At 36.9% G+C, this 18,590-nt stretch overlaps 2 protein-coding genes across 2 annotated transcripts; one reads left to right on the plus strand and one right to left on the minus strand.

Moving 5' to 3' along the window:
• Positions 1-620: 620 nt before the first annotated feature.
• RAD1 (RAD1 checkpoint DNA exonuclease) lies at positions 621-8,422 on the minus strand. The gene is made up of 6 exons (XM_022599565.3): positions 8,203-8,422; positions 7,472-7,737; positions 6,476-6,584; positions 4,854-5,112; positions 2,885-2,983; positions 621-2,548 (listed from the first exon to the last, which is right to left on the minus strand). The coding sequence occupies exons 2-6, from the start codon at positions 7,664-7,666 to the stop codon at positions 2,371-2,373; spliced, it is 840 nt and encodes a 279-aa protein (XP_022455273.1). The 5' UTR covers positions 7,667-7,737; positions 8,203-8,422; the 3' UTR covers positions 621-2,370.
• BRIX1 (biogenesis of ribosomes BRX1) lies at positions 8,371-16,851 on the plus strand. Its single transcript, XM_022599550.2, has 10 exons — positions 8,371-8,635; positions 10,789-10,900; positions 12,267-12,310; positions 13,830-13,900; positions 14,039-14,088; positions 14,193-14,266; positions 14,426-14,476; positions 14,606-14,707; positions 16,020-16,148; positions 16,394-16,851. Exons 1-10 carry the CDS (start codon positions 8,477-8,479, stop codon positions 16,661-16,663), a joined length of 1,062 nt encoding a protein of 353 aa, XP_022455258.1. The 5' UTR covers positions 8,371-8,476; the 3' UTR covers positions 16,664-16,851.
• The last annotated feature ends 1,739 nt before the right edge of the window (positions 16,852-18,590 follow it).

Raw genomic sequence — 18,590 nt, forward strand, 5'->3', positions numbered from 1 at the left:
GATAAAAACGCTACTAATACATACTTGGGAAAAGAGAAAATGCTATACAATTTCCCTAATTTCTCAGGACCCAACAGCTTTTGTTTCACGTGGGGACAAGGGCCAGCCGTGTGAAGACAGGAAGGGGAGAAGGGAGGCTACACTGTTCTGAAAACCCCTCACCCTAAGCTATAGGGAACGCCAAATGCTGCCCTTTCAGCAACTGTAACTAATTCTTAGCAAGACTAAATAGCACCACAGAAATTCTGTGGCTTCTTGTAAAAATGATTATGTTACAAGACTTATTTTTATTAGAATAGAATTTAACAAATCATTTTATTTTTATTGTTTTGAATCACTCATTCTAGGTGGAAACACATCATCATCAAGTAGGGAATAAATGAATTAAAAAACGGAAAAAATATTACCTACCTATTCCTGGTAAGCACAATTTTACTGGAAAGAATATGCGATAAACTTCAAACAGGCAAAGACAATCTTAAAAATAAGATTACAGTCTTCTATATGTGTGTGACACATGAACTGAATTTGTAGTCACCAAAGCATCCTGCGTTGCCTGAGGAAGTGCTCCCCCTAGTGGTCTTTCATAGGAACTTGAACAAAGTTAAACTAGACAAATAGAGCGCGCATAAAAAAAATTCTTTATTAAGTCACACCTTGATGTCAGGGTGATTTAGAAAGAATTAAATTCATTAGTTTCTGAATTCTAAATAACTCAAGATACGTGCGGCTAAAATAATAGTCTTAAATGTGCAAAAAAGTCTTATTAAGTCGATACATGTTTTAAATTCTTTATAGGTTCAACTTGAAAAAAATACATTAGGTCAAAATAAATTCAAACCGAAATAATGGAATTAAATAGTGACTAATAATCTGAAAGTGGAGGTCCTTTCACCTAACAAATATTATTGCATCCTAGGTACTGTTCTAGGTACTAGACGTGCCAATGAAAAAACAACTGTCCTATTTTAAATTTAAAGGAAAACTGTAGTCCTTGAAATGTTTACTGATTAAATATTTTCATAATTATGTTTTAGACTTGTTTTGATCTTGTGTTTATCCAGACAAAAAAATATTTGGACATTTAGTAGATTTAATCATTTCCTTCTCAAACATATACTATACTTTACAAAACTCCAACTTCTTTTGTACCAGCTGGGCACCCTGAGACTGCCTGGAAGATTTATTAGTTATCAGGTACTCACCCTGGACTAGACACCCAGAATTGCACAAATTGTACACGTGCCTGGAAGCAGTGCCTACATAATGTTCTGGAGGAGCTTTTCCCTGAAGTGCTGAAACACTTTGCTGAAACACTCTCCAAAGGCCAAAAGTGCCTGGCCACTGAGAGACACTGAGCTGTTGTCACATGGCGCAGAAACTTCATTTTAGTTATATACTTTTTCTAATAGAAAACAAGTTAGATAATTTAGTGTTATGTTTTCTTAACCTGCATATCACAAAAATTATTTCATTGAAAACTACCTACAAAAGTATAAAATCACTTAATAAATGGTTTTGTACACCTTGGTTTGATTGAGAAACTCTTATAGGCAAATAGAAGGTATCTAATAAGTACTTACTACACTGAACAGTTTTCAGAACAAGATGAAAATCTGTAACTCTGAAGACTTTTATAGCCTGTTCACAGATGTCTTCAAAATGTACACTTGAAAAATAAATCATATAATTATTCAAACTTGTTTGACGAAGCCTAAACTTCAGAACATTTGTGAAGAAATCACAGTTAAAAGCAGTCACTTCAAGGCAATTAAAGACTATTTTTAAAAAAGTATCCTTTACAACAGTGATTCTCAAACTTGAGCACTTGTCAGAATCTCCTGGGGGGAGGCTTATTAAACTACAGATTGCTGGCCCACCCCCAGAGTTACTGACAAGTTTCCAGGTGATCTAGGCACAACACTCTGAGAACCATTGCTTTAAGACAGATTATCCAGAATCCCAAATAGGGAGCGATGCCTGTATGCCATTGCTTTTTCTAACAGTAAATAAATAAAAGAACATTTCAGATATGGCTTCACCAAACTTTAAATTTTTAGACTCTTGGAATGTCCTGCTTAAGTAGAATAAAACATAAAACTTACTCATCTTGGCTCATAACGATTCCCATGAGTTCAAAAGACAGAATCACAGGCTAGTCCAGTACTGGATAATCTGTGACTACGTGAAAACATTACTTATAAAATATACAGCGACTATTAGGGGGCAGGGACTTAGCTCCTATCTCTTCCATGCTTCTCCCCCTTAGAAAATCCAATAAGAAATAACGAAGAGTGCTACACTCAGAATGAGAACATGGCCAATCATGAATGTGTACATAAATAGCACAGTGGCTTGCCATACTTAAGACTAAGATTCAGGAACTTCTTCATCAGGACAGCAGTAATATTCCACAAAACATATTTGTCCATCTTCATTTCTAATCATATACTGTAATGAGAGGAATCCTCGGTTATCTGTTCGAATAGATACCTTACAAGATAGGACTAATGCCTTTGTAGAGGGTTTCAGTAAAGAAATCTTGTATCTGTAGAAAAATAAATAAAAAGCTGTTATTTGGACACACTTAAAGCAGTGCTCATAATTCCAAGTAAAGGACAAAAATTAGCCAAGAACTACCAAGTAGCAAATATAAGAATAAAATCAAATACTTGTCCAATTGCTAGTATTTTCTCTTCATTTTAAAAATTTCATCCACTATTGCAATCCAAAATCCCCAAGTAAACCCAGCAACCTACTATTTATTTTTCTTAATGCTATACTTTTATCTACACATTGAAAGTTTTAAAAAATTTATTTAACAGAAATGTGGTATTTAACCTCACCTTCATCACCAATGGCAACCTCTATATTAAGAACTGACCTGTTGACCTGGGTCTGATTACAGTGAAATGATTCCATCAAATCAGAATCTTTGGGATAGTCAAGGTGGGAGCTTCCTGCGTTCCCAAAAGTAGATAACCTATAGTAGAAAATGAGCAACTCATTTATTCATTGGTCCAACAATAAGCCACATTAGGATCCAAATAAGAAAACACTCCCTTAAGAAGCTCATCCTGCTGAGTGAAACAGGAATGTAAACACCTGGTGACAAGACACTATAACAAGTACATAGTAAAGATTCCTGTAGGATGCTGTGGGAGTACAGGAGAGCTAGCCACTAATTAATGACTTTGAAAAAAGCCAGTCACAAAAGGAATCCATAGGGGTTTGCCTTAAGTTCATTACCTGAATTCTACTCTGATATTGTCCTTTCCTCCTCCTGAGATCAGAACCATATAACAGGAGAGAGCTGAGGAGTGACAGAGACCCTGATCTTCACCAGCTGCAAGTCTGGGGTCCTGTTCCCTGTCTCTACTGCCCCACCAAGCAATTAGGGCTTTTCTGTATCCCAGACTGTTCTTCAGGCTGTTTTATGGTTTTATTTGCTTGGTAATATGAGCAGTTTACTTAATCTGCATGAACTTACTGATCATTTGCTTTGGGGTTAACATGTGGATGAGCACTATATGAGCACAGCAATAAAGACCTAGGTGCTGGCTTTCCTCAGGATCCACCTTTTCTCTCTTCTAACGTCACCTCTTTCTCTCAGCTATGTTGTCCATGCCCAGCCATGCTGATGGTTCCCAAATCTAAATTTCCAGTCTAGACTGATCTCCTGAGCTCTAGATCTATATATCCAACTGCTCCCTAGTGTCACAGGCTCAAGTTCAACGTATCCAAAAAAAAATATTTCAACTTCCAGTTCCCCACCATCAAATAATTTCCTATATGGGAGATGAAAGATATCATGATCCATCTAGTTACTCATGCTGAGAGATCATTTAGATGGGGAGCCTCTGGAATACTCTGTTTAAGTGCCTGGAATTTTAATTCATATCACTGCTTAAGTAGGGTTCCACTGATTTCCATTTTGATTAACATTTTAACCAATCTTGAGCCAAATTTTTAACTGCCTAACCTATGAGAAAGGCCTGCAGTTCTTCTAAAGTAGATACAAAAAGAACAATTACACCTCTCATACTATATGTATTTAACTCCTTTACTCTTTAATATTCTGAAATATTTCAAAAGAGAAGACATTTAAATTCTCTCTCTAAATTGATCTAATCATGAAAAGAGTTTGGCCATTTCATAATTTGTTGGGTCAAAACACGGGAAGCAGCTTGATAGTTTTTGACACTGTATTCCTGATGAAAATTGCCCTCTCTTAGGAAGCTCACCTTGACCATTCCTGCCTAAGTGCTGGTTCCCTAAGTATTTATTATTTTGGAACTTAATGGCATGTAATTTTGTTCCCTCTGAGCTGTTTCACATATATCCTTGTCACCTTGATTTTAAGCTGTTCCTTCCTGTAGTGCTTAATAAGGCAAATATGCACACAGTAGGTGATCAATAGATACTTAGTGAATGAACCATGTATAGAAAACACCTATTTCCTTTTGCATCCTGTACTAACTTGAAAGGAAAGAAAAAGAGATGCCGTATACTACAAACACCTTTTCCAAAAGTTTAAGCCCAATTTTCCTCACAATGCAACCTATCTACAACAGTCAAGTAGTACAGCAATGAAAAGACCACTAGGTTATGAACTAGGAGACTAGACTACTCTTCTAGAAACCAACACTACCTATGAAGCTTTAAATAGTGAGTTAATCTTCCCGGGTCTTCCTAGTGTCTTGACCTAAAAAAGTATGAAGTAAGAGTAAAAGCTCTCTAAAGTTCTGAAAATTCTAGTAACCTGGATAATAAAAATTCTGCATCCTAAGCAAATGTGTAAGTAGGGAGATGGAGTAAACTACGTTAACTATAACTGTACTGCTTTCAAGTACCTGAAATAAGGTTTATCTGGAGACATGGTGATCTGTAGGACCTCACTTGTCATATCCAATTCGGAAAATGCTTCACGGAGTCCCTCTGACTGCAGAATAATTTTATTAATGACATTGGTGCTGCAGAAATCAAAATCCAGAGTCTCCTCGGGCTCCTGAGTATTGATTTTACAGACTGTCACCACTCCTCCTTCTTCCAGAAATAGCATCAAAGGATAACCATAACCTTGGTAACACATCCTAAGTGCAGTTAAAGTCCCTGCAATGGAAACAAATCATACTTGGGGCTTAGCTTTTTAGCTCTGGGTTCAGCTTCTACTCAAATGATGCCTAAAACTCCTCAAGAATATCTTATCCTGTCCATTTCTAGCATACATGTATGTATATCCTTATAAGAAGGGCTCACATCTTCCCTGATAGCTGTCTACTGTAGACAATTCCAAAAATAACTGTAAAAAATTGGGAACAAAACGTAATGTAACTCTTTGAAATCGTTTTCCAGGTTGCCAAAAAACACCTCAGAAATAGTTGATTATATATATACAACTTCAGGATGGAGAATCTATATGGTCCAATACTTCATGTAATAACTGTTGTGGAATAGGCTATGCTATTAGTGAACGTTCAATTTGTGCAACGATGGATTGCTCTGATATTGTCTTACTATAACATCAGTGTATTCACTGTGATAAGGACCCTTCCAACCTTTTCTATTGGGAGATAGTCTTTACATTTCCTCAAATTTTAAGGTCTAATTGGGAGAAAAAGGATGGTTACTGGTGGCTAGGGTTTTACCTCTGCAAACCACTAGAGAGGAGGAGGAATATGACAGGACACTCTAGTTCCTTTTCCTTACTGGGTGGAGAACTGGGTGAGGAATGGGGGAAGGCAGATGCTTTGATGGAAAACTAGCTGGGGAACACTGCATTAGAAAATATAATTTTAACCAATTCCAATAGTAATGGAATTGTCATTACAAAATTAAAATATATTTTCTAGAAGACCATAACTGAATTTTCCCTAGCAAATATCCAGATTCCTTTCCTATGAAATAAAAAATCATTCTTCTAGGGATTCCTTGTTGTTTTATATCTAGAGCAACCAAATTCACTATTCCTAAAAATATATAAATATTTTAAAGGAAAGCATTTAAGAAAATAAACATAATTTATAAACAGGGATTAAAGAAAAAAAGCAAACAAATTTCGAACACAGTAAACTGGGAGTCAGGACAATTGGTATCTATTTTTTCTGCCACTATCTGTAAATCTAGACAAGTTAGAAAAAAGAAGTAATTAAAACATATTTCTCAATGTTAAAGATACTTAAGACATGTTCAAAATCTTCTTTTGATTAGTTCAAATTTAAAATCCTAAAATCTTCATAAATTAAAAAAAAGATGAATGTAAATACTTCTGCAAATATGAAAAGAACCGTAAGCATACTTTCTATTAACACTGTGAAAAATCAGAATCCATGATTGTGGCAAATGAAAAATAAATTGGCAATTAATTTTCTAAACAAATGTTTATATTACTTATATTCTAATAACTTTGCCTGTATTTTTCTGAGCATTCTATATAATTCTTTTATGTTGTTATAATGATAATAAAATAGTTCACCTGGCATAGGGCTTGATCCAAAAATAGATAAACAGTCTAAAAGGATGTTTAAATTAATTCGAAAAGTAACAGACTCTTCTTGAACTCTAAACTCTTGAAATATTCCAGCCTATGAAAAAAAGTAAATGTGAAAATGTATATATATTAAAGAATGAAAACTCACATATAAGGTTCTAGATTTCACTTTATATGTTTTTAAAATAACAATATTGTGCTAACCCCATGAAAATAATTTCTGATTATCAATCAAAACATCTTAAACTTTTTCAATTGTGATCCATTAGAATACTGCTACTCAACAGTTGAAGGTGTAACTGATTTCAGTCCCGTGTGAAACTTTATGAAAGGTCCTTCATCTAGCTTCTTGGAGCTAAACTATCCTCCACATGACTCTCCCTTGTCTCCATTTTGTGCCCATCAGTTTGGCGAAGGTCATTTGGAAAACAGCCAATTAGACACCGCATGAGTCATACTGGTTTTCTATTTCTTTTGAGGACAGGAACCATGTCTTATTTATCCCTCTGTACCTGAGGTCATACTGTGCACTTAGGTGTTCTAAAAAAAATGCTGAATTAAATCTGAAATCCTATCTGAACCATAAAATATTACTTTGTAAGAACAAATAGATTATAACCACTACAAGGAAAAAATTAATAATAGGAAGGTAGTGCAAAAGAGCATATACTATGGAAACAAATGTTCTGGGTTCTCATCCCAACTATGCCACTTGCCAGCTGCAGGACTGTTGGCAGCATATAAAACACTCAGAAAAGTGCTCGCCTATAGTTTAGCTTAATATATTTCAGACATTATTATTATTAACCATTATCTCTGTAAAACACGATGGGGAAAGAATTTGTTACCAGAAGAGAAAAATAATTCAAATAATGATATTTTGTTCTCTAACTGAAATGATGTCTATTAAGACCCTCGGAATTCATTGAGCTGGGTGAAGAATATCATATGTCACAGGCTTAAAGGTGCCTACTTCCATACCTGAATAAAAGCATTTGCTTGCACACACTTTGCGTTTTCCACTGTAACCTTGATTCCATTTTTAGTAGCGAAACACGTGGCATGTTCTCGGAAATGAATGGCCTTCAAGATAGTGGAGAGATTCCTGACGTTGTCAAGGCTAGCCACTAAGCTGTAATCATTCTCATCTGGGATCTGCTGGGTTAGGAGGGGCATGGTCCACGACGCATTCGGCCCCGAGGGATGCTCCAGGTGCCAACACCCGCTCCCGCGGGGTCACGAAACACCTGATGAGATGCGACAGATAAAACTCCGCGTCAGTGCTGACGAGGCCCGCGATTTCAACCGGCGCTGAGTCGAGTGCAAGAGGTCTAGACGTTGAACTCGGCGGAGCAGGGATTGAACCCCACCTCTCTGCCACTTAACTGTTTATAACTTGGGGGGAAATTACTGTCTGTAAGCTACGGTTTCGTCGTCCTTACTAAGGAGACAGTAACACACGAAAAGTTACGAAGGATAAAAATAGGCCAACTAACACGGTCATTCGGGGCCAGCTTCAACCAAACGGGGGCTACGTATCCCCAGGGTCGGTTTTGAGGTGTCCCGCACCTCCAATCTTACTCCTAACAGAACAGGCGATAGAGGGGCGGGCTTGAGTCCTCGGAAGGTCCTCGAAGAGTCCTAGACAAGGCGGCTCACCAGCCCACGGCACCTGCTTACTAGTCTCGGGATGCCGAGCACCCAGATCTTACCTTTGCGCCGAGCCAGGACGTAGCTCCCGGAAAACTGGGGAAGAAGTGGAGAGGCTCCCGCCACTCTTTTCAGATGGCTCGGCCAGCTCGGCCACCGTCACCACAGAGATATACGAGGCCTAGAGAGCCGAGCGAGCCGTACCATAGAGACGGGAAGGAGGCACCATAGAGCAGGAGGAGGACTGCCGAGGCCGAGCCTCGGGACCATAGAGATGGGAAAGCGGAGCGAGCGGCCGAGCCGGAAGGAAGGCCCAGAGAGAAGGCGGGGAGCAAGATGGCGGTGGCCAAGAGGAAACGGCGTGGAGGCCCGGCGTTTCAGGCGAAAAAGCTAAAAAGAAACGAAAAAGATGCTAAGACGCCTGCTAAGCCGAGCGACGTAGCAGAGGAGGCGGCGGAGGAAGAGAGAGATCGTATCCCAGGCCCGGTTTGCAAGGTAGGGGAGGCTCTACGGCCGTGGATTCACGCGCCTTCGTTGGGGCTGGTTACCACATGATGGCTCCGCGGGTTTCCGAGTTGCAGGGGTGTTTCGGGAGCTCGGTCCCATGTGTCCCGGCGGGACCCCCTACAGCGTTTACATTTAACCCTCGTGCACGTGGTTGCAGTCTTGGAGGCTGCGGGCTGAGCAACAGGGCCGACTTCTGAGCTCTTACCCGGCTCACAGGAAGCGACTTACGGGGACTCAGTTACAGTGTTTGGTCTTCCAGTTACCCCATTTTTTGTTGTCGTTGAAGGATAGTACTTTTTCCCCAAAGTTGTTCCTCGCTCTCGAGTATATCCCTTCCAGTGATGAATTCCAGTGAATACCTTCCAGAATTCCACATTCTGCCATATTGAGCTGCGGTCAGTTAGGGATCCTGAAGCTTGTTATGTGGTCGTTTAAAAGTTGCTCTCCTTTGGGATTATGATTTTGACTTGTTTGATCTTTAACTCTAAAGGGGTAACGAAAACTGGAGTAGATAGTATGACCTTTACGTATATTCGACAAAGTTTTAACGTGGCAGGCACGTAAGAAGTTAGGTTTCCCCTGCTTTGGGATTGCAAAACTAGAACATGACCACTTCCTCCTAACATGTTGGAGTTTAGAAGAAAACTAAGAACTCATATGAGTTGATGTTTTTTATTCAAAAGAAGGTGAACACAAGTTGTTGGACTTAACTTTCAGTCAACTGAGAGCTCCGTAAGCTAGATCAGATACTGTGGAGACAAGAATTGTGTTTGATTTATTAATTTCTGTCACCCCCGCTCCCAAACTTAGCGTAAACCTCTGTCTACCACGTAGTGAGTGATAGGTCATTGACACTTTGTGGTGGAGTGGCAAGCACTGGGAAAGGAGTTAGCTTTTAGTAATGAAAGATGAGCTTGAATTCTAGCCCTGATATTAATTATCAGGGATGTTTCGAACTCTTCACTCACCTGTAAATTAAGAGCAAGAAAATGTGATTTACTTTTTGTGAAGAATAAGCTGAACTTGTAGATTTTCTGTAAATGTTAGTGTTCCCACTCTTCCCTTTAAGAGGTAGAAAGAAATTTGATAGTAGCTATGATCTGAGTCACAATATAAATATTACTGAAGTGCAAGAGATAAAGGTTACTTTAGGATAACCCGGTAAGGGATCATGAAGGATTTAGCCTTTGAGCCGGATCCCAAGGTAAGGGCAAAATTCTGATATTCAAAAATGAGAGGGAACAATATAAGAGGGAGAGAGCGAGAGAGAGAAAAAAACTAATCAAAGGTGTTGAAGTGGACGAAATGCTGACAGTTTAAAAAGTACAGCCAAATTGGCTAAAGTGTAGGGTTTATTTGGGGCAATAGTGAAGTAGAAATATAGGTGTATTTTAGAATCCAGTGTTAAAGCTGTATCATTTTGGACTTTGTTTAGAAAACCCTGGAAGTTAAAGATGTGATTGGAGCATGTAGGCGGTAGTCTGCCTTGTCTGTTGGAGGAGCTTCTGGCTGGAAAGACCAGCATTTAGAAGATTTGCAATTGATATGAGATTAAGAATCTGAAGCTTGAAAGCAGTATCACTAGGAGAGGACTAAGTTGTTGCAAAGAGAGATTGATAGCATTTACTAGTGCTTATGATATGAGAGAACAAGGGCAAATGGAAGAGTCATAGTGTGGGGGACTGAAATGATGGTGACAACATCAGAAAAATAAATAGCAAAGAAATTTACTGGATTTTAAGGGTTGGTATTCTAGAGTTGAATTTGAGGTAAGCCAAATACTTGGATTATTAGGACTAGAAAGAGTTCCTTACCTTTCTGTAGAGTTAGTTGACAATCAAAGCTGTGAGAATGATTATGAGAACTCTGTCCTGGAGAGATCAGAAATAAAAAAGAGGGCTAAGAAAGGATCTTTAGAGTCAGGAGGAGGAATTGGAGAGATTGAAGAAAAAAAACAAAAAGAAGGGAAGCCAAGGAGATTTCTGGGTAGCAGCTGGGGTCAGTGAGTGCTACAGAGATATTGAATTAAAGGTCAAGGTCAGGATTGTTTGGCTTGCTACTTGGAAGCTTTATCTGTAAACACACAAACAAGGTAGACTCATTATGAAATGTTAAAATTCATCTCACTTTTTTTTCTTTAGGGCAAGTGGAAAAATAAGGAACGGATTCTCATCTTTTCTTCTAGAGGAATAAATTTCAGAACAAGACATTTAATGCAAGACTTGAGAATGTTGATGCCTCATTCTAAAGCAGGTACCTTTATATCATATACTTTAAAATTTTGTATTTGTAAACTTGCCTGTTTATGTGTTTTCACTTTGAGTCACACTTTGTTCGTTCAGCATGTCAGGTAAAGAACCATGACTTCTCAGAAGTGTATCTGTTCAGTGCCAAGAGTTTTCCAATTAATATTTTGTTAGAAATTCTTTGCAAAATTCATTAAACATTCTCTTTCCTTTCTTAAACAGATCCCAACTAGCAAAACATTTCTTAAAGGTCCAGGAATGCCTTCAGTGTAATGTTCTCAGAGGTCATGAGCTGGTTTGTCCTTCTAAATGATTTGGGACTGCCATGTATTGCTTTCTGTATTTAAAAAAATTTTTTATTAAAAAACTTAATGGGCCAGGAGTAGGATTTCAAGCACCTTCAAGTTGGGACTCAGTCTGCTCCTAAGTGCCAAGCTTTTCTTTTTAGTAATGGGGTATCTTACAGGCAAGTGAAGAACATCTAGTTTGGGGTTTATAACTGTGACAGTGCCCTCATGCAGATGTTTTTGTGCCTGTGTTGGGAGGTGCTTTTGGTTTTAATTCTAGGTAATAACTTAGTTCTTTAGACCAGTGTCTCTCAAACTGAGGTCTGCTGTTACATCTTCAGGTCTCTGAAACTAATGAGAGAATTTTAATTTATGAGCTCTAAATGTGGTTTGTGAGAATTTTCCCATTTTTGAAAGGGATTCATAGAATTCAGGCATACCTCTTTTTATTGCACTTCGCTTTATTGCAATTTTTTCCCCCATTTGAAGGTTTGTGGCAACCCTGCATCGAGGGAGTTTCTTGGTGCCATTTTTTCAGTGGCATTTATTTGCTAACTTTGTGTCTGTGTCACATTTTGGTAATTCTTGGAATATTTCAAACTTTTTCATTGTTAGCATTTTTTAGCACTAAAATATTTTTAAATTAAGGTATGTACATTGTTTTTTTAGACATAATGCTATTGTACACTTAACAGGCTACAGTATGGTATAAACGTAACATTTATATGCACTGGGAAACCAAAAAAATTTGTGTGACTCGCTTCATTGCGATATTCGCTTTGTTACGGTAGTCTGGAACTGAACCGGCAGCATCTCTGAGGTATGTCTGTACACAAGTAAGAGACACTGCTTAGAGCTTTATAATTCTTGAGGACTATTTTTAATCACTCATGTTTACATTTCAAAAGAACAAGATTTTTAAAGAGGTCATGTGTTTTCAGGTCTAATCATTTTGAAGATTAATAAAATCTCATTTAAACTGAAGATTATAAAATAAAAATACTTAATATTTAATTTCCTAGAAAGTGATTTGATTGAAGTAGCTTTGAAATTTTTTGTTTACTTAACCTTTTTTTCTTTTTATAGATACTAAAATGGATCGTAAAGATAAGTTATTTGTGATTAACGAGGTAATTTTAGAAATTAATTAAAGTAAAATATTCTAGCAACATTGTATTTAGGAACACAATATTTGGAACACTAGAAATAGTTCATTTAGAAAATAAGTCAGTTATTCAGTGACTTTTAAGTTGTTTTGTATAAGATACGCAAATTTTATGAACTATATCTGCCTTTTAAATTTTTATAGTACTCATTGTCTATTTCACACAGTTTAGTGCTTCAGTATATAATTTCTTGATCATTCTTTTATTTGTCTTCTCTCAACAAGCATACTGAAATTTCCTGAGGACAAGGATTAAATCATTCTTTTTTTTTCTCATTATGTCTAGTACAGTGCTAAATTCATAGTAGGTACTCATAAAAATTATCAACGTAAATAAAAAGCCCATTAAATATTTTTAAAAACTCATTGAAAAGTATTTTGCCAGTTTTAAAAGCGGTGCATGTGATATTTGCTTTAAGATATTACAAACTAGTAATATGTTAAATTTTCAAAGTATTGTTGAAGAGTAAACTTGCGTTTTTAGAGCAGATTTTCTTTTAAAACTTAGAATTGTTTTAAGATAATTCTCTTTAGCTATTAGAAATGCCTCTGTTATTTATTTAGCACAAATTTTTGAAGTGCTGCTCTATCATGGCATTATAGAAACAGTGTTTAAAAAAACGCCCTTGTCATCATGGAGCTTACATTCTAATGGGGGAGACAGGCCGTAAACAAGTAGTATAATTTCAAGTGAAGATAGGAGAAATAAACAGGATATGGGTTGCCAGCAACTAAAGCTCACAACTTAGTGTGTAGATGTGTTTATTGTAAGACCAGTAAGGAACAAAAGCATTGGACTGAAGAATTCTTTAAGCCTCAGGTAGTGTATATGTATTAGTTTATGAACACTACAATAATATAGGACTTCATTCCTTTTGTATATTTCTCAATTGTGACTTTGTAAATCTTTAAGATGTTGAAGTTTAATTCAGCTTGAAATGGGTTTTGTATACTTGCCTTTCACCAGCTCCTTAGTGATTTTACAGAACCAAATCACAGAATGGTAGTACAGATGAGGAAGAAAAAACAAATTTCTTGAGCTTAAAATCGAAAAGCTAGAGAGTTAAAAATCAAAGTAACCATTATAAAGGATGTTTTTGGTTCTGTAAGGACTGTATTTTTCTACAGTTGGTGAGGCTAATTGTAATGTGCTTTATCCCTGGGGCATTTGTTTTAAATCTTTGTAGTTTGTACCCAGGACCATGGTCAGAAGAAGAGGTTCCCCAAGGGAGGCCAGTAAAAATGCTAGGCCAGAAAGAGTAGCTGCTTCCACCAAAGAGGTGGGCAGAGCACAGTTTACCTTGAACAGAACACCTAAGAGGAACTTTAAATGTTTCCATGAATAAATTTACCTTGATTTAGACCTTTGTAGCCTGTTAACCTGCTTAAGTATTTTTGAAGGCATCTAAATATTAATTGCATTGAATTACTTTAGATCTTATTTTTATTATCCACTTCATTTTTCTATACTTTGCTCCGTTTAGGTTTGTGAAATGAAAAACTGCAATAAATGTATCTATTTTGAAGCTAAGAAAAAACAAGATCTCTATATGTGGTAAGAGAATGTATTAAATAAGATTAGAGAATATGTGAATATTATTAGCACATTATGGTGTCTTTTAAACTGAATTGGTAGTAAGCTTTTACTACGTTCTAAATTTTAATTAGTTGAAAAAGCTTTTATATTTTTTAGGCTTTCAAATTCACCTCATGGACCATCTGCTAAATTCCTTGTTCAAAATAGTAAGTTGACTCAATTTAAGTTTTTGTGAGAAAATTGAAAATAATCTTTTGGGATAATTGTGCCAAAGTTATAACTATTTTTGTTGCTGTTGTAATTTTTCTAGTTCATACCCTAGCTGAGCTAAAGATGACTGGAAACTGTTTGAAAGGTTCTCGGCCCCTCTTGTCTTTTGATCCTGTAAGTTTCTCATTTAGTGTATGAGGTCTAATTTTCTTACTGTGCATGGTTGTTTTTTGGTGGATATAGTTGTATAATTCAATTTAGTTAATATAAAAACACAAACAATTTTAAACAAAACTAATGTTGTCAAGTAATATGTTCACTCTATTTTTATAGGCTTTTGATGAATTACCACATTTTGCTTTGTTAAAAGAACTCTTAATTCAGGTAAATATCTTTACTAGAAACTATTTTTAGTAAAATATTCTAAATGAGTGTCTTCCTTTTAACTTAGCTATCTGAAGCACACATGGTATGTCATAGAATACAGAACTAATGTGTCCTTTTTCCCACTAGATCTTTAGTACACCACGGTATCATCCCAAAAGTCAACCATTTGTGGACCATGTGTTTACGTTCACTATTTTGGATAATAGGATATGGTTTCGGAACTTTCAGGTTAGCTTTAATTAACTTTTAATTATACTTTGAAATAAATTAGGATATATTGTTTTTATAAACATGGAAAATGCAAATGATAAATTCTTTTCTTTTCGTTTACATCGCTTTCTTTTCCCCACAGACTTGTAGTAAATAACCTTTATCTCATAACTTAGTTTCATGGCTATCAGCTAATATGGTGTATGGATTTTTTTTAGGTTCATGGCTATCAGCTAATATGGTGTATGGATTTTCTAACAAGCCACTATATATTGAGTAAAATATAAGTTTCTCTTCCAAGACGTTAGAATCTACCAGGGGTGAGGTGGGGTTTAAGACTTTGAAAAACATAACCCCTGTAGAAAGCATTCAGTGAGAACTATTAGATGAGTCATACAATGATTCATCCAGGAGGAGAGGTGATTCTGGGAATCTGTGGAGAGGTGGAAGGGAGCAGCAAGGCAAAATTTCAGAGAGCTTGTGAAGTAAACTGGGCTCCTTTCTGCATGTTGTTGTTATATTGGGTACTTTGCAGTGTGAGTTAAACATATCCCCTTCTTAACCCCTGAGGGCAGGCATACCTTAACCAACTATAGTAATATTTGTAGTCCAGAAGTTGTCTCTTAATTCCACAGTCAGTAACCATTCAAAAATAAATTCTGCCAACGTCTTTTTATCTACCTTTTAATCTAATTTGAATTCAATTTATAAAAACAATTTACGGGTTGATTTAAATTTTGAAAGAGTGCCCCATAGGGTGCTTTAATCCATTTTGTTATCATGGTTGCAGTTTTTTTTAATTTTTTATTTATTTTTTTTGCGGTACGCGGGCTCTCACTGTTGTGGCCTCTCCCGTTGCGGAGCACAGGCTCTGGACGTGCAGGCTCAGCGGCCGTGGCTCACGGGCCCAGCCGCTCTGCGGCATGTGGGATCTTCCCGGACCGGGACATGAACCCGTGTCCCCTGCATCGGCAGGCGGACCGTCAACCACTGTGTCACTAGGGAAGCCCATGGCTGCAGTTTTAAATATTCATTTAACCACAATTTTTCAAGAAGACGCGCATTGTGAGAAGCAAGATACAGACCAAATTGAAGTGACTCAATTTTAAAAACACACTGAAAAAGCATTTATATTTTCCTATGACAACTACCTGTAACCAGTAATGTATTTCAGAAAGTATTGATGATTTGGCACTTGCCAAGTTTCACTTCCACCTTAACTTCATTGGTTATCAGTTCTTTTAGGCACATTTGTAATGAGGATATAGCCTGTATACATTTTAGGAGTAGTATATCCAAACCAAAATGAAATGTTTCCTTTTTATTAAAGATCATAGAAGAAGATGCTGCTCTTGTAGAAATAGGACCCCGTTTTGTCTTAAATCTCATAAAGATTTTCCAGGGAAGTTTTGGAGGACCAACTTTGTATGAAAATCCTCACTACCAGTCACCAAACATGGTAAGCTGTTTTTGTTCAGTGGTCCTTTATGTCCCAGAACTCTTGGGCCAAAATAATTCTGTCAAGTAACTGTTGTGTTAACTGTGAAACCGAATCTGGTTTTTGCTGCGTACAGTCTTACAAATTGCTTTTTTTTTTTTGATGACACAGGGTGAAGGGAAGTAGGGTTCATAAGTTAATGTCTTTGCCGTATATAAAATGTTTATTTTTATTTCAAAAGCACCTTTAATTTTTTTTGTTTCTAGCATCGGCGTGTCATAAGATCCATCACAGCTGCAAAATACAGAGAGAAACAGCAAGTGAAAGACGTGCAGAAGCTGAGAAAGAAAGAACCAAAGACTATTCTTCCCCATGATCCCACTGCAGATGTTTTTGTTATACCAGCTGAGGAAAAGCCGATAGAAATACAGTGGGTAAAACCAGAGCCAAAAGTCGATTTGAAAGCAAGAAAGAAAAGGATTTATAAAAGGCAAAGGAAAATGAAACAGAAGATGAACAGTGGGAATGCAAAATGAATCAATGGATAACTAATTTGTTCTCATTTGTTTTATATTTATTTTATGTTCAATGTGTAAAAATACTTTTATTATTTGGGACAACCTTATATCTAATTAGTGTGACATTTAAAAGAGAAAAATTAAGATTTTGTGGCTTTGGGGGGGCGGGTCCTATTTTTTTCTAAATAAAATATCACCAGAACTCATCACTTAATTTCTGTTTTTCTTTTCAAAGCTTGTTTGTATTATTAAAAACTTAGCACAATTAAGGTTTAGGCCTGCTCTCTTGGATTAAAATTTTGAGTTTAGCAAAGCTGAAATTCAAACAGATTTATTGGATCATTATTACATGTAAAAGAGCATTAGGCACTTTGAGAGCATAGTTTCAGATGGTAAAGTTGGGGTAGACTGCTAGAAGGGAAAACATCTTACTGAGGTTTGAGTCCCTGAGTCACAAATCAGTGAGGCCCCAGAAAAGCCAACCTCTCATCTTGTTTTCTTACCTTGAAAATGTATGCTAAAAATACTTAGGTTTTGGGCTTCCCTGGTGGTGCAGTGGTTGAGAGTCCGCCTGCCGATGCAGGGGGCACGGGTTTGTGCCCCGGTCCGGGAAGATCCCACATGCCGCGGAGCGGCTGGGCCTGTGAGCCATGGCTGCTGAGCCTGCGCGTCCGGAGCCTGTGCTCCGCAACGGGAGAGGCCACAACAGTGAGAGGCCCGCGTACCGCAAAAAAAAAAAAAACACACAAAGGTTTTGCAAATCAAATGAGTTTATATGTGTTGAAAGCTTTTTGTAGATTACAAATTTAATTTAGAAGCAGTGCCTGTAAATTACTTATCAAATTAACAGTAAAAGAAAGAAAAACAGGACAGTTGTTAAGAGGGCACCAGAAGATTTGAATTTCTCCTGTTAAGAAAGAACTTTACTTGAAGTAAAGAGAGCACTGGGCTTACTACCCTGGAAGTCGATTAGTAATGGAAAGACAAGATTCTGGGTGCAAGTGGCCAGGGATAGGGGTCATGCATGTGGTGTTTTGTCACCTACTAATTTCATGCTAATCATTTTCTCCTGTCTTTTTCTGCAGCGTGATTAGTTAATTCCATAGTATTCCACTCTGTCACACCTATCTAAGCAGTCCCTTGTTGGATATTTGAGTATTTCAATTTTATCTTTTTCTGGTATAGGTGCTTGCAGCAAACTTTCTATAGGTATTTTGTACAATATTTGTGGTTTCCTATAAGTAGAACTCTGGTCAAAAATTATGAACCTGTTCCCCTAAATGTTGTACCTCACCAGAGGTTAGTGTTCATTTCCTTACACCCTTGCTGAGATAATCTTTGTCAATTTGATAGGTAAAAAAATGAATACTGTTTTTTGGCTATGTACTGGGTTTTCTTTTGTGACTAGTCTTTTGTGTGGTAGTTACATGAATTTGTAAGGGCTCTTTTATATAGTGAGGTTTTTCTAGGCATCTTTCCTAGTTTGTCACTTGGGTTTTGATTTTGTCTTTATTTTAGATCTGTGTAGGCAGAATGATCGTTTTTCCATTTCACTTTTTCCTAATTTTCTGCTAAGAAAGGCCTTCCTGAGTGTATAATTAGGCTACTTTATCTTGAAATGGTGTAAGTTAAGCTACTTAACCTTGAAATTTAAGTAATTCAAGTCAGAGGTTCACTTGACATATTCAATACTTGTATGTGGCTAATGAAAGGCAAATCTGGTTAAGTGCAGGGGAAAAAAGGCCATTATTTAAGCGACAGAATATAGGCTGAAAATTAGCTGTATATTTCCCTTTCATAATCATTTATATGGATAACTCATTTGAATGAAAAGTCCTCATCTCCCAAGTCCATGTTCATTTAGAAGTCAGCCTGTTTAGTGAAGATCTTTCTTTAGACTGAAATTTATATGCAGTGTAATTATCTTTAAATTTTGATACAATGT

The sequence above is a fragment of the Delphinapterus leucas genome, chromosome 3 (genome assembly GCF_059928025.1).
Source record: "Delphinapterus leucas isolate spDelLeu-1000000601 "Yukka" chromosome 3, BTC_Dleu_Yukka2, whole genome shotgun sequence".
NCBI lineage: Eukaryota > Metazoa > Chordata > Mammalia > Artiodactyla > Monodontidae > Delphinapterus > Delphinapterus leucas.

Bases quoted from the DNA above. Each gene is read 5' to 3' on its own strand.
- RAD1 (XM_022599565.3), bottom strand. From the start codon at position 7,666: ATGCCCCTCCTAACCCAGCAGATCCCAGATGAGAATGATTACAGCTTA. The intron at 6,585-7,471 runs GTATGGAAGTAG...TTTTTTTCATAG, and splicing joins AAGCAAATGCTTTTATTCAG to GCTGGAATATTTCAAGAGTT. The intron at 2,549-2,884 runs GTCAGTTCTTAA...ATTTTTCTACAG, and splicing joins AATCAGACCCAGGTCAACAG to ATACAAGATTTCTTTACTGA.
- BRIX1 (XM_022599550.2), top strand. From the start codon at position 8,477: ATGGCGGTGGCCAAGAGGAAACGGCGTGGAGGCCCGGCGTTTCAGGCG. The intron at 12,311-13,829 runs GTAATTTTAGAA...TGCTCCGTTTAG, and splicing joins AGTTATTTGTGATTAACGAG to GTTTGTGAAATGAAAAACTG. The intron at 14,708-16,019 runs GTTAGCTTTAAT...TTTTTATTAAAG, and splicing joins TATGGTTTCGGAACTTTCAG to ATCATAGAAGAAGATGCTGC.